We start from the raw sequence: 13,697 nt of genomic DNA, 5'->3' as shown, positions 1-13,697 counted from the left end.
CCGACTCCGTGGTGGCCACTGCGCGCTCTAACCCCCCGCCACCGTGGTACTCTGTGCTTCTCAGACAAAGACTTAAACACAGTGCGAGATTAGGCGAGATTCTCAGTGTTGAGGTTCCACACGGACTTCCAGGGGATACTGTTTTGTTTCATTTTTTATAAGAACACGTTCCAGGAAGAGGAGGCAGAGGTTCAGTGGTGGAAGAAGAGGCCTTCAGAACTGCCGGGGGGGAGGAAGGGAGGGGCCTCTTGGGAGCTTTCCGTCTCCTCTCCCTGGTGGTCTGCTTTGGGAAACCACGCCCGGTCTATTCTGCTCAGTCCTCCAATCAAGGCTGCACCTTGATTCCCAGCGAGACAGACCGAGTCCCCTGCCTGCCGTGGCTCCTCCTCCCACAGGCTGTGCCCATTGTTTGTACAGGCAGCCCTGCTCAGCGTAGAGCCCACCTCTGGGTGGATGGTCCGGATGCTCACCTCCTCCTCACTGCAGTGGCCCTCGTTGGGGGCCTATAGACAGTGACAGCCCGCACACCCATCCCCAGCCGACCCCCGTGTCTGTTTCTGGGACCAAAGACCTGGTGAGGTGCAGCGGGAGCTTGCTTGCTGCAACACAGGTGGATTTGAACTCCTGGTCCATTTGCCCTTCGCTCCTACCTGTATGGTGTCTGAGTTTCCCACCCTCGTGGACAGCGTGTGGGTCACACAAGGGTGGAAGTGGGAGTTGCCGTTGATTGCCCAGGTAAATGCGTGCACGTAGACAGTATCAATACGGGACATGCCACCCTCTGGCTTCCTGGAAACAGACCCAGGCCACTGACTGGACTTCACGCTCCAAGCTCCTTCCTTCTGAGAAAACACTGCACAGAATAAGTTCCTGTGGACGCTTACTACCCTGCGACCAAAAGGGAGTTGTTATACTGAAGACCGCAAGCCAGCGTGCCTCTCTCGGAACCCAGACGGATTTGGCCTCCCACGCCTCTGCGGAAAACAAACGACCCTGGGCCCCGCTGGCAGGGAAGACTTGGGGGATTGCAGCCCATACGCCAGGATGAAGTGGGGGTGTCTACAACGTTGCCTGCATTTTAATACAAGCAGCCTTCCGGAACAAAACAGCTAAACGCCCCACATTTCAAATTGGAGACTGTGAATATCAGGGAAGGGGCTGTCAGGGAACGTGTGATTTCCTCCGGGGGAGGGTAGACTCTTGGGTGTTTGGGTAGCACTCTGCATTACGTATTATGTATCGCCGCTCTTGTTTAAATACATACAAAGTTAAATTCAACTATTAAAAAGACCCTCTATGGCCTCGTGTGAGAAAAAAAAACGTTCATGGGGAATTTCTGATCGTCTGGGTCCGTGTTCCAACAGCTGGGTTTGTGAACAAAAGACAAGCCAGCTGTCTGGATATTCGTGTTGTTCCTGTCTGGTGCGCTCCTGCCTGAGTAGCTCACTCTTCAGAGAGGTGTGTTTATAATTCACATCCCATGTTGCTGTTTGAGGCAGCTCTGCTGAGGGGCCAAGGTCCACTGATATGGAAATGCCTTAATGGAGAGAGCAGGGAACTTGGTGGGCGTCAGGCCCCACTCTATAGTTACACTGGGTCCTTGGGCTCGAGGAGCGGGGAGTGAGTAGTATTAGCTGGGAACTATGCCCTTTCGATTTGGGACAATTAGGTTTCCCAAAAAATAGCTATGATTTAAAAAGTTATGTCATTGAATGACAAAAGATTCCAAACGCTTAGTTTTTAAATTTTTCTGTAACTATATGTAAGCCTTTATATTATCATCTAAATACCAGGTTGGAGGTCGGTGGGCTTAAAAAAATGAGTGGAAAATGGCATGAAAGATTATGGAATTTTTCCACCCCCTTTTGAAGGCTGTCTTGTTCTGAACTTTCATTTCTACCGCTCCACCCCATGCCCTTCAGAATATAGAATTTGAATAGATGGCATGTTGCTGGTCTTTTAAGATGATTTCAGTCAAATATTTCAAAGTTACAGAGCTACTACCACAACCATGAAATCCGTGTAAAGACTTCAAACCAAGATGTTAAGTCCAAGAGAGTTTGTTTCTGGTTTTACTGTTCATAAGACTCCAAGGCATCGGAGGTGAAATGTGAGGCGGAGTCGGGAGAAGTCCTTGAAGGTGGCCCCCGAGGGAGATTGTTGACCACGTGCATGCCCTCCCCCTGTCATGATGTTCCCACACTTCCCTAGTGGTCAGGTCCCTGATGCGTAGTGATTATGCGTGTGGTCAGCAGTTCACTCCTCGGGAGCACTCCTATAAAGAATGACAGTCTCGGAAACCCACGGGGGCAGTCCTACCCTGTCCTGTAGGGTCACTGAGTCGGCAGTGAGTGAGTGGCTCTGCTGTGAAGCCCCACACAGAGAGGCAGAAACAAGTAATTCCATGGCCCCTGGCTCTCGGGCCCTGTTGTAATACATTCTTTTTTATACAGGCCATCTGACTATTGGAAACCAAGATATTGCCTGTTTCCTGACAAAGACAGACAGACAGACGAGATTAGAAGGAAGAGATGCTGATAGCCATACACACCTGAGTCCTCAGACATCAGTGTCCTCTTCAGACTGAAGGGTCCGTTTGTCCCTATCACCCCTACTCCTGCCTCCTTAATCCAGAGCCCCTCACTGCCAGGGTGAGGTCCTTGTGGACCAGCTGTTCAGTGGGGCCCTGGTGAAAGACTGGCATTAGTAGCTATCCTTGGGGCTATGGAACCAAGGGTGTGGGAGGCCAGTTTCTTTTGACCCTAACATCTGTGGGCCTCGGGATTTGAGGCTGAAGGAAGCAGGGGAGGTATACGTCGCTGGTGACGTGACAGCCACTGCCTCTGTGCAGTTCACTGTGGAGTGTGGTAGGTAGTACGGGTGACCGGGATCTTGTTCTGGGTGGTGTGAAGGACTGTGGGTAGCAGGTCCCCAGGGTTCCTTGCAGTCTTGACCTCTGTTCTTTTGAATCCTACCTCTGCCACCACACCCATCGTTAACGAGGTACAGCTACCAGCCTGCAAGGCACCGCCCTTCCCTTGAGGCGTTGCCTGACTCCCACTCACCGCCATCCAGTCCATTCCGACGCATAGTGACCCTGTCAGACAGGGCAGAGCTGCTCCTGGGGCTTCCGAGACGATACCTGTTTACGGGAGTAGAAAGCCCCGTCTCTCATGGAGCAGCTCGTGGTTTTGAACTACTGACCTCGTGGTTAGCTACCCAACCTTTTGCCCCACGACACCACCCATCCCTCTGATGGGTAGAAATACCTGCCAGAAAGGACTTGCCTTAGCCTTGCCCCTGGGACGGGAGCAGAGAAAGAGCTGTGGTTGGCTCCGCTTCCGTGGCTTTCCGAGACACTCGTTTGGGCAGCATGCTGCTTTCACGAGCGAATGTCTGTGTGTGGCCCAGGCCTTCTGGAGCGCAGGAGGTTTCTAAGAATTAAAAACCCGGACCAGCTGCCTCTTAGTGGATTCTGACTCATGGAAGCCCCGTATGTTACCCAGGAGAAGGGTTTAAAAAAAGGATGTAAATGACTGCTTTTCCGTGGCCCCCGGCCTGGAGCCTCCTTTTGCTGTGTGCTTTGTTTAAGGGTTTTACAACATGTTGCAGAATGCAAAGCTCGGATGGGGTGAGATGAGAACCCAGGACCGGAATGAGCTGCTGTCTTAAGCAGAGAGACTGGCCGATGAGTACATGTGGCATAAAGGGACTCAAAATCCCCTCCAAACTTAGCGTGCAAGTCCATCGTGATGGTTACATGACTCCTTGGTGTCTGTCAGACTGAGCATCTGGCTGTTAACTGGGACCCACTGGCCGCGCTGCAGGAGGAAGGGGAGGCAGGCAGTGTCATGGAGCTGCGGTCTCAGAAACGCCAGACACAGCTCTGCCCTGACCCTGCAGGTCACTGGGAGTCAGGATCACCGCAATGGCATGTCCCGCAACAAAAAGTCACTGAGGAAAGTCACCCTCACTGGACATTAATTGGGACCTTCTCACGATGGCGTGCAGGTAGGAAGGGCACCTTCTTCCTGTGGAATGATCCGTGACAGCTTTCTATCCATGAGACACTGGGGGCTTCCTACCAGAGGCAAGGAATGTGCCATCCACGCCTTGTCAGAGACCAGGGTGGTCCACACAGGACCCGCAGAAGAGGCCGGGCATGGGCGCACTGCTGCCCCCTCGGGCTGCCACCTGCATCTGCACCAGGGCAGCCAGAAACCCCGAGTACGGGCCAAAAACAAGGTCCCTCTTGAGGAGAAGCTGAGCTCCTGTTAGAATGTTTGCCAGGAACCGGCAGATAGTTGCAGAGTGGGCGTTGGGAACGGAGGGCACATGCTTGACTGCCAGCGACTGAAGTTCTCGCTGCCGGACAGAATGCACAAGCAAAGCACTGGCTTCAATACCTAGTCCAGGTCTCTGCACTCCTGATGGCTCCAGGAAGCTTTGGGAGCTGTAAGCAGGTCCCTGCCTTGAGACCAGGAGGGGGAAGAGGCTCGAGGGCCCAGAGCAGCCCTCCACAGGGAACACCAGCCTTTGCAGTCCCGAAAGGAGATACAGTCTCAGGTGCCCCCGGGAGGTTCTGCTTGGTCCTCTAGGGTCGCTGTGAGTTGGAGGTTGACGCTCGATCCTGGGTGGTGGGCTCTAGGACAGAGATTCTCGTCGCAGGGGGACGGGATGGGGGCGCTGGCAAATTGCTTTCCTGGAAAAGCGGCAGCAGGCAAGATACGTGTGGAAGTTTGGGATGCTGTTTTCACAACGCCATGGCTGAGTGAGTCATCTCCAGGTCGGCCCATGTCCGCTCTGTTGGGCACCAACTTTCCTTACCGCCCACCGTGTCTTACCAGTCCGAATACGTGTCTCCTTGTGCCGCTCCTGGGGCTTTGGTGAAAGACGGAACCTTCTGGAGCACTAAGCCTCTTCCGGTCTGACCCCAGCCTTCCCCTCCACCCACCGTGCCGTTGAAGGAGCCGCCCTGGGGTGCTGTGGGTCAGGTGTTGGCTTCTCAGGGAGAGATGAACGATCCAAAGCCCCACCAGTCCCCAGGAGAAGGACAAGACCGTCCCCCACGAAGGTCTCGTCTCAGAAACACCCCGTGTGGGGGTGCTGGGAGAGAGCGTCCCCTCAATGGCGTGTGGGTTTGAGGTTTCGGTGTGCTCTTCGAAACTTAGTGGTGCCGTGGGTTAAGTGTAAGCTGCCACCGCAAGGGTGACGGTTCAAAGCCACCAGCCACTCTGCAGGAGAACGGTGTGGGCCTTTGCTCCCGTAAAGATGACTGCTCCAGAGCCCCATGGGCAGTTCTACTCAGTCCTGTCGGGTCGCAGTCAGTCAGAATCAGCCCAGAGTTGCCAAGGGCTGGGTGGGTATGGACATGGCACCCTTCCTTCCCTCTCTCTTTCCGCCCCCACCCTTATCTCCAAGCCCCCAGGACTGCTGATGGGCGAGTTGTCAGAGATGCACAGCAGGGCGCCGGCAGCTTCATCCCCGGTTTTGATGTTGATGCTTGGGGGAGAGCGCCTCCGTGGGTGGAGACAGTATCGGCTCATCAAACCGTTCACCTCAGACCCCGTGTGAGGCTTTGAGCAGCCAGGAGATGCTGTGGCCCACGTGCACATGGGCTCGGCTGAGATCCAGGCTTCCCAAGGCGTTCAGTGCCTGGTTCTGAACACTGTTGGGATTGAGCGAGAGCGTCCACATCTCAGCGTTAGCCTGCCTGCCTGCCTGAGTCCGTCAGCACTCTCTTCTGACTTCTGACCTCAACCAGGGTTCCCCCGGAGAAAGGGGGCTCCAGAGCGAGTTGGCTCGCTTTCCCAGGAAGCACTGCCAGCGGGTTCATTTGGAACGCCATTCAAGGCTGGTATTAGAATTCAGGAGGGGACGGTGTTCAGGGTAGATCCTCTCTCCATGTGCCTGGGCCACTGGCACTGTGTCTGGAGGGCTCTGCTCCTCTGATCTGTTTCCTAAGCACGTCTGTCCCTTCTCCTCCAAAGAGCAGGATCGGAAAGCCACCCCTTTTATAAAGGACATACCTCTCACCCCTCGGTCCATCACTGTTGACAAAATGATGTCAGTTCTTAAAGCTCCAAGTTGATTCCAACACATAACAGCCCGCAGGACGGGAGGACTGCTCCTTGCAGTTCCCAGGAGTGGAGGTCATTGCAGGCTCCACCTACTTCCTCTTTCCCCACTGAGAGGCGGGGCCTGAGCCCCGCCCTTGCTGGTAGCAGGCGAATGTTTAACCCCCAGCACCACCAATGCCCCTTCCCAAGATTGCTGAGGGTCTTCATTTAAACACGCACTGTGGTTGACTTAACAGCGAGATAGTTGGGAATGGGCGGGCACTCCATAGAATTCCATGGTAGTGCTTTTAACCACTAAATGCACAGGGTAGCGGAAAATCCCTGGTCGACTTTTAGCAGTGACTTTAAAACTGCTGTTTGGTTCTGTCTACTTGCTGAACCCATAATCCAGCCTGTGTTGGCAGATGTGTGTGTTTGGTGAAATGCCCAGAGAGAGAGAGAGGAGTGTGTGTGTGTGTGTGTGTGTGTGTGTGTGTTTATACTCGTGTGTGTGCACTGAGGAGTCACGAGAGAGAGAGGAGTGTGTGTTTATACTCGTGTGTGTACACTGAGGAGTCACCTCACCCCGCAGTTCATCTTGTTCTAATAGAGAGAGCGTGTGTGTGTGTGTGTGTGTGTGTGTGTGTGTGTGTGTGTGTGTATACTCGTGTGTGTGCACTGAGGAGTCACCTCACCCCGGAGTTCATCATGTTCTAATGACCTGGATGTTTCCCGAGAATGAGATTCTCAGCACCTCTAGCCCCAGCTGAAGCCCAGTGTGCGTTCTGGTAAAAGGGCTGTGATGGAAAGGGACGCGGGTATTGTGGCTGTCGGTCAGTGTGTCTCAGGGGCAGACCCGTCCCCTGCTCTGACAGGCGATGGACAGGGAGTGCTGCTGTGCCAGGGACGGAGCCTGCTCGGTGTCCTTGGGCTTGTGTCACAGCCGGAGTTGTCATTTCGTAGCGTGCGGCCACTGCCCACCTTTAGCAGTATGTCCAGAGCACTTTTCTAGAATGTTCATCAGATGGCCCCCGAGATGCCACTAGGTCTTTATTCCCTGGCACAGCTATTGTGGCATTTAGCAGCTAGCGTGGCGGCACCCACCTCCACCTGCAGGCCTGATGTCGAGGGTGAGCGCCCAGTGCGTGGCAGAGTGGAAGTCTCTGGTCCGCTCCTTTTCCGGGGGCTACGCATCTTTCGGTAGGTTTTGCACTGAGAATGTTCAGTTAAACGATCGTCTTCGCACAGTGAGTGAGGACAGTGGTGCTGGCCGGGGGAGGTCACAGCTGAAAGTTGAATGGAGCCCAGAGGGCCAATTCACTTGACCGGCTGCATAGTGGGTGTCACGTGCCGGCTCTCTTTTCTGGCCTGAGGATCTGTGGCCTTCGTATACACGTAGTGTCCCTGCGGGCGAGACTCTAGTCTGGTGGAAGGATGGCTGTCTTTATCCCAAAGGGAAATGCTCTCCGTCCATTCCCCTTAGTCTCCTTCCAGTCTCCAACAAAGGTTGACGAGGTCAGACCCTGTCCCGCTCAGCAGCTCACACACTGCCCCAAGCCAGGTATGCACAGAAGATGGTGCCCATTGGAGGGGCCGGTGGGTGCACGCCCATCTAGAGGAAGCAGCGCTGGTGCCCAGGACACAGGCAGAAAGCAGGTGGCATCTGCTCCAGATGGGGGGACAAGGCGGAAGCTGGCCGTGGGGCCGCCCATCACTGGAGGAAGCTGGCCTGTGGACAGCACAGCCTGTTCCCAAGTCATGGCCACTCTCTGCCTGATGTGTCTGGTGAGGAAGCATGAGCAGCCTAACTGTGCCTAAACCGCGGCGTGCCCATCCCAGCACCCCACACGCTGACACCAAGACCCTCACCGTCCGGCCAGGAGCTTACTCGGGAGTCCTTGGGTGACCTGAGCACCTTCTGTCCGTGAGCTCTGGTGGGGGCCGGGGGGGGGGTGACAGGGCCACCGCCCCCGATGCTCAGCTTCCCCAGAACATTCTTCCCAAGCACCACTGAGCGTTGGGTCTGTCCGATACTGTCTGGAATGGCTTGTTTTAAATAACCCCTAAACCTTTGAAGCCTTAATTAGTCTCCAGAACTCCAGGCTCACTGCCGTCGAGTCACTGTGGCCTCATCGTGAGCTTTTTCAGCAGGCCAGAATTTTTTTTTTTTTTTATATAATTTCTTTTTTTTGTTTGTTTGTTTTTGTTTGTTTTTTTTTAACATTTTATTAGGGGCTCATACAACTGTTATCCCAATCCATACACACATCAATTGTGTAAAGCGCATTTGTACATCGTTTCTCAAAACATTTTCTCTCCATTTAAACCCCCGACATTAGGTCCTCATTTTTCCCCTCCCTCCCCGCTCCCCCCTCCCGCATGAGCCCTTGATAGTTTATAAATGGGTATTTTGTCATATCTTGCCCTGTCCGACTTCTCCCTTCATCCACTTTTCGGTTGTCCATCCCCCAGGGAGGAGGCCACACACAGTTCCATGCAATCGGTTCCCTCTTTCCTACCCACTCTCCCTCCACCCTCCCTGTTTTGCCACTCACACCACTGGTCCTATAGGGCTCATCCATCCTGGATTCCCTGTATTTTCAGTTCCTATCTGTACCAGTATACCTCCTCTAGTCTAGCCAGTCTTGCAAGATAGAATTCGAGTCATGGTAGTGGGAGCGGGGAGGAAACCTTTAGGAACTAGAGGAAGGTTGTATTTCTCATCATTGTTACATCGCACCCTGACTGGCTCATCTCCTCCCCGAGACCCCTCTGCCAGGGGATCTCCAGTGGCCTACTAATGGGCTTGGGATCTCCACTCCACACTCCCCCCATCATTCACTATGGTAAGATTTTTTGTTCTGATGATGCCTTACACCTGATCCCTTCGACACCTCGTGGTTGCATAGGCTGGTGTGCTTCCTCCATGTGGGCTTTGTTGCTTCTGAGCTTGATGGCCGCTTGATTCAGGCCAGAATTTTAAGTCCACCGAAGCAGCTGCCCCAAAGGACAGTAGATTGCTTGCTTTTGTTGTTGTTTATGTTGACCATTCACGTGTAAAAGAATCTTGCGTTTTTGTGGGGGTGGGGGTGAACAGTGCATCAAGAGCCATGGGTAATTGTTTAACCACGGGCAGGCGGGAGGGTCAGACTCATCATCAGTGTATAACCCAAAACAAGCCTACTGCTATCAGACCACCGCCAGCGTTGAACCCTTTCAATCCCCAGTGAAACCACTGGCCAAGACTTCTCATGCTATTTACATAAGAAAGGGGGGCCTTAGAATGTGCGTTGGGGGTTTGGGCTCCCTGTCACCCCTTTTCTTTCTGCTTTTGCCATTTTCCCAACAATTACGACCCCTGGCAGCCTCAGTCTCTCCCCACTGCCCAGCCTCCTTCCCGGACGTTAGAGAAAGCAAGCGGCTCGAGAATTGCAGTTTCCCCCGTGTGACAGCAAGGGCACGAGTGTAACCGCTTGGCACCGGGATGCCCCAGAGTGGGGCAGAGGCAGGCGGCTCTCATAGCTCGTTAGGAACATGTGCCCCAGAATTCAACCCCGTTGGACTCCTGGCACAGAAAAGGCCCTCTGCATTTCCAGGGGGGATGCTAATGCTTACCTCATAGAGTCCAGGGAAGCTTGAGAACTGCTTTGTCTCACAGTTCATCCTGCAAAAAGGAAAAAATTCCAGTCCAAGGCAAGTTTTGTGAAGTAGCATCCCCGCTCTGCCCAGGTGTCTCATCTTGGGTTTCTGGCTTTTTGACCAAAGGATATTGTGAGATGTTCAAAGAGTCAGCTCCTACTCGATCCTAGAGAACGAACCCCACCCCTTTCGTAAGTCCTGTTCTCTCACCGCCCCAGATCGGCAGTAACACAGGACACCGGGCACGATGGAGCCGGTGACTGGTTGGTGGAAGGTAGGGTAGCTGGGCGTTTCAATACTGAAGGAGCTACCTAGCAATATAGCTCAGCCTCTTTCTCTCTCCAGGAAGTCCGTCTCTTCTTCCCAACAAACCTGCCAAGTAGAAGCCCCGCCCCTTGCACCAGGGAATGTTCTAGAATGCCGGCCGCGGACGCTGCTGTTCTTCTCCTGTGCATGCAGTCGACATGTGCTGTCCCTTCTCTCCCTGCAGGCAGGGCAGCTTTCCCGGCATGAATCAGGGTGGACTGATGGCCTCCAGCGCACCCTACAGCCAGCCAATGAACAACAGCTCAGGCCTGATGAGCACGCAGGTCCCGCCCTACAGCATGACGCCCAACATGGTCAACAGCTCCACAGGTAACCCTGGCCTCCTGAGGCCACCCCTGTCCACCCGTTCTCCTGCAGCCCCCCCCCCCCCAAGACAGCCCGAGGGGAGAAGGCGATATTCCTGCATCCTGGGGCCGGCACGTGGGGGTGGTGGTGTTGTAAGACCCGAGCATCACAGTCCACCTACCGTCACACACCGTACTCCTGTGTTTGTGGGCTACCTGTCACTGGAGGTCACACATGAGAGAGACCCGCTTCTGGGGCATTGTTAGGAATATTGGAAGGAGGTCTCAAGTCGAAAATCTGCCCTTGTCCGTTTCTGCTGTGGTAGGGATAACCATTTAAAGAGGAGATGATGGAAGGCAAAACCTTCTCCAGAGGCAAAACCAGAAAACAGAGTGAGAGGAGAGGAGAGATTTGCTTCCAGAAAATGACTCCATCATCACGGAGGCTGGCAGGTCCCAAATCCAGGGACCAGGCAACAAGCAGGAGGCTTCTCCTGACTCACTGTGATTGCAGGGTCTGATGAACCCCAAATCTTGCAGTCTGACAGCAGGCTGCTGGCTCCTGTGCCAAGAAGCAGAGGTCAGAGGAAGGGCAAGGCAAATGCAGGATCAAGAGAGCAGTCACAAACTTGGTCAGAACATCAGTAAGTGTTGGATACAGGCCGCACCTGCAAGGAATCTTCTCTTCCCACTGGTTGGCTGCTCACATCGGATCACAACATGGAAGATGATTCCATGAGGTCTGCCAATGACAGAGACTCCTGGCCTGGCCCAGTTGACACATGACATGAAGCTACATCCCCGGGGGTGGGGGGTGGTGGTGGTATGAAGTCCTTTGATGCATTTCAGGAATTTAAATATATATATATATACATTCATGGAAGTAGTTACTTCCTAAGTACAATCTGCTAAGTATCTGTAGATTGCCTCCATTGAAAATTTATATGGCGTTTTTCTTTCCATGAACTGTTTTAAGATTTTCATCACGTTAATGCTCTTGATCCACTTTATCACCTCAGAATACTTCCTGCAAAGCCATCTCTGACGAGTGCGGTTGGAGTAGTCTGTCAAGTTTCTGGGAACTGTCAGGGGGTTCTGGGTTCTGCGCTGGGCTGCTCACCGCACGGTCAGCAGTTCGAACCACCAGCCATTCCTCGGGGAGAGAGAAGGATTCTGCTCCCATAAAAAGTTAAACGTCTCAGAACGCCCCCGGGGCAGTTCTGCTCCATCCACAGGGTGGCTGTGAGTCCACATCGACCCGATGGCAGTGCGCTTTTTCTTGACCGAGAACGTCGGGAGTTATGGAGTTGAACACAGCACCCTGGCCTCTGAGGCGTGAGCATTGCTTGCCAGGAGGGACTGCGGCAGATCCCGTCACCCGTTGCTTTATACCAGACAGGAAGGTATAGGTACGCTCCCGGGTGTGGCTTTTCTCCGGTAGTCAGCACCGAGCTTTGCTGAGCCAGCTGGGTCCCCACTGTGCTTCACGGCGCCCTAGGAAATCATCGCCCCGCTAGAGGTCGGGGGTTTTTCCTGTTGCGTTTCCCATTTCCTCCCCTGCTGCTGCTGCTGCTCCTCTGGCTTCTTCACCGCCGAGGGAGGGGTGCCCCAGCTCTCCCCCTCCCTCGTCAGGCCGAGGATGAGACGGTGGGCCAGGCTTTGGACTGGTTCTCCCAGGTTCAGACATGGCCGACAAACCAAACCAGAGCAGACCCAGGTTTTTAAGGTACGGTGTCCCGTAATGATAGCAAGTATGGGGGGCAGATGCCCTTTTGGAAACGTAATCTCCCTTTTGGCAAACAAGGGCCTGATGTACAGCAACCAAACCTCTTGATCCCGGGCCCAAAGATGGCAGCAGCACTGGGCTTTAGATGTGCGTCTAGCTCCGTCGTTCCGGCCGTCAGCGGGGTCACGCGCCAGGCCCCTGCAGGAGCTCACTCTGCCTCGTTGGGGCTCCCGTTCCAGGGCGAGAAGCTGTCCTTTTTCCTGTTCTGGGCCTCAGTCCAGTACCCTCACGTTCCCCAAAGTGGGGTCTGTTTTCCTTTTGCTGCATCAACTGTGGCTGAACTCGGTCCAGCCCACCCTACGCCCTGGCTTGCGCTCATCTGACCAAACTCCCAAGTCTAACAGAGGCATTCTCCGAGTGCTGCCCTGTAGAGGTTTCTGGGGGGAAGAAAAATAAACATCTCGTGCGAGGGAAGGTTAAGTCAGGGTCCTCACACTTTTTAAACAGGGGGCCAGTTTTCACTGTCCCTCAGACCCGTTGGAGGGCCGGACTATAGTTTTTTTTAAAAAAAACTATGAACAAATTCCTTTGCACACTGCACATATCTTATTTTGAAGTAAAAAAAACAAAATGGGGCAAAAACACCTGGCGGGCCGGATAAATGTCCTCAGCGGGCTGCAGACCGTAGTTTGAGGACCCTTGGTTTAAGTAAATCAAAGCGCCCTGCCTGTTATCAGGCAGGCAGGCAGTCACCCCCTGAGCTGGGGGGTTGGCATTTGAGATGCCAAGTGGAAGCACTTCAAGGACCCGTCAGCTAGGAGCTTCCGCTCCGCCTCACCTCGCTGCCCCAGGCAGTACCATGTTTGGGTTGACGTCGCATGTTCCTTCTGGCCTGCTGTAATGGAATTCCTTTGGAGCATTGAAACTGCGCGGTACGTGTCACCCCGCCAGCAGTGCTCTTTCGTCTCCTTTGGCATTGGACCCCAGAGCTGCAGACAGAACCTAGCACCCGCCGACAACGGGCCGTGCCTGCCTGGGGAGGTGCGTGCCTTCCAAAGGACTCAGTGGTCTCGCAGACCAGGGTCCTTCTTGTACTGTCAGGAGAAGTCATAGGCAGCCCAGCTCTCCGTGGCTGCGTACGAGGGAATCCACTTGGCCAAAGATCACTTACCCTCCAGGGCTTTTGTATGGGTTGGTTGGTTGGTTGGTTGGTTGGTTGGTTGGTTGGTTTATTTTAATCGCATTGTGTGTTTTGAAATAGGAGGTTGTCCTCATCTGGGAATGTATCAGATTCTCCTTTACCCACGTACACGATGTGATTCCAGTGCGATTAAGATAGCGCTGCCTGATAGAAGGCAGTCATCCAGAGCAGGCGTAAACGACCAACCGGCCCATTGCTCCAAGTGGGCCCGTCCTGCCGCAGCTGTGGCGGCCGTCTCCGGGGCAACAGGGATGGCTGAGGAGCCCGGGACCTGGCAGTGTAGCTCCTGGCGAGGGAGTTGGTCCAGAGACATTCCAGGGATGGGCCAGAAAAGCCTCACATCCGACCCCACGGTCCTCATGGTCTTGGCCCTGCGATCAATGCACAGGGACAGCAGCAGGGCAGGCGCCATCATCATCCCCCGGGAGGGAAATGAAGGTCATACGAAGGCTAGCGGGCAG

At 54.2% G+C, this 13,697-nt stretch overlaps 1 protein-coding gene across 1 annotated transcript in view; it reads left to right on the top strand.

Moving 5' to 3' along the window:
• The window catches only part of ARID1B (AT-rich interaction domain 1B), a 379,095-nt gene that overhangs the window by 322,690 nt on the left and 42,708 nt on the right, over positions 1-13,697 (top strand). Inside the window, exon 8 of the mRNA XM_045294542.1 lies at positions 10,189-10,334. Within this exon, the coding sequence (XP_045150477.1) occupies positions 10,189-10,334 (146 nt within the window). The remainder of the gene's footprint in view (positions 1-10,188; positions 10,335-13,697) is intronic.

The sequence above is a fragment of the Echinops telfairi genome, unplaced genomic scaffold (assembly GCF_000313985.2).
Source record: "Echinops telfairi isolate 266 unplaced genomic scaffold, ASM31398v2 ScPeMD7_3533;HRSCAF=4204_0, whole genome shotgun sequence".
In the NCBI taxonomy this organism is placed as follows: Eukaryota; Metazoa; Chordata; class Mammalia; order Afrosoricida; family Tenrecidae; genus Echinops; species Echinops telfairi.
Note: the sequence above shows the minus strand (reverse complement) of the source record. Positions and strands in the feature narration are given on the sequence as shown.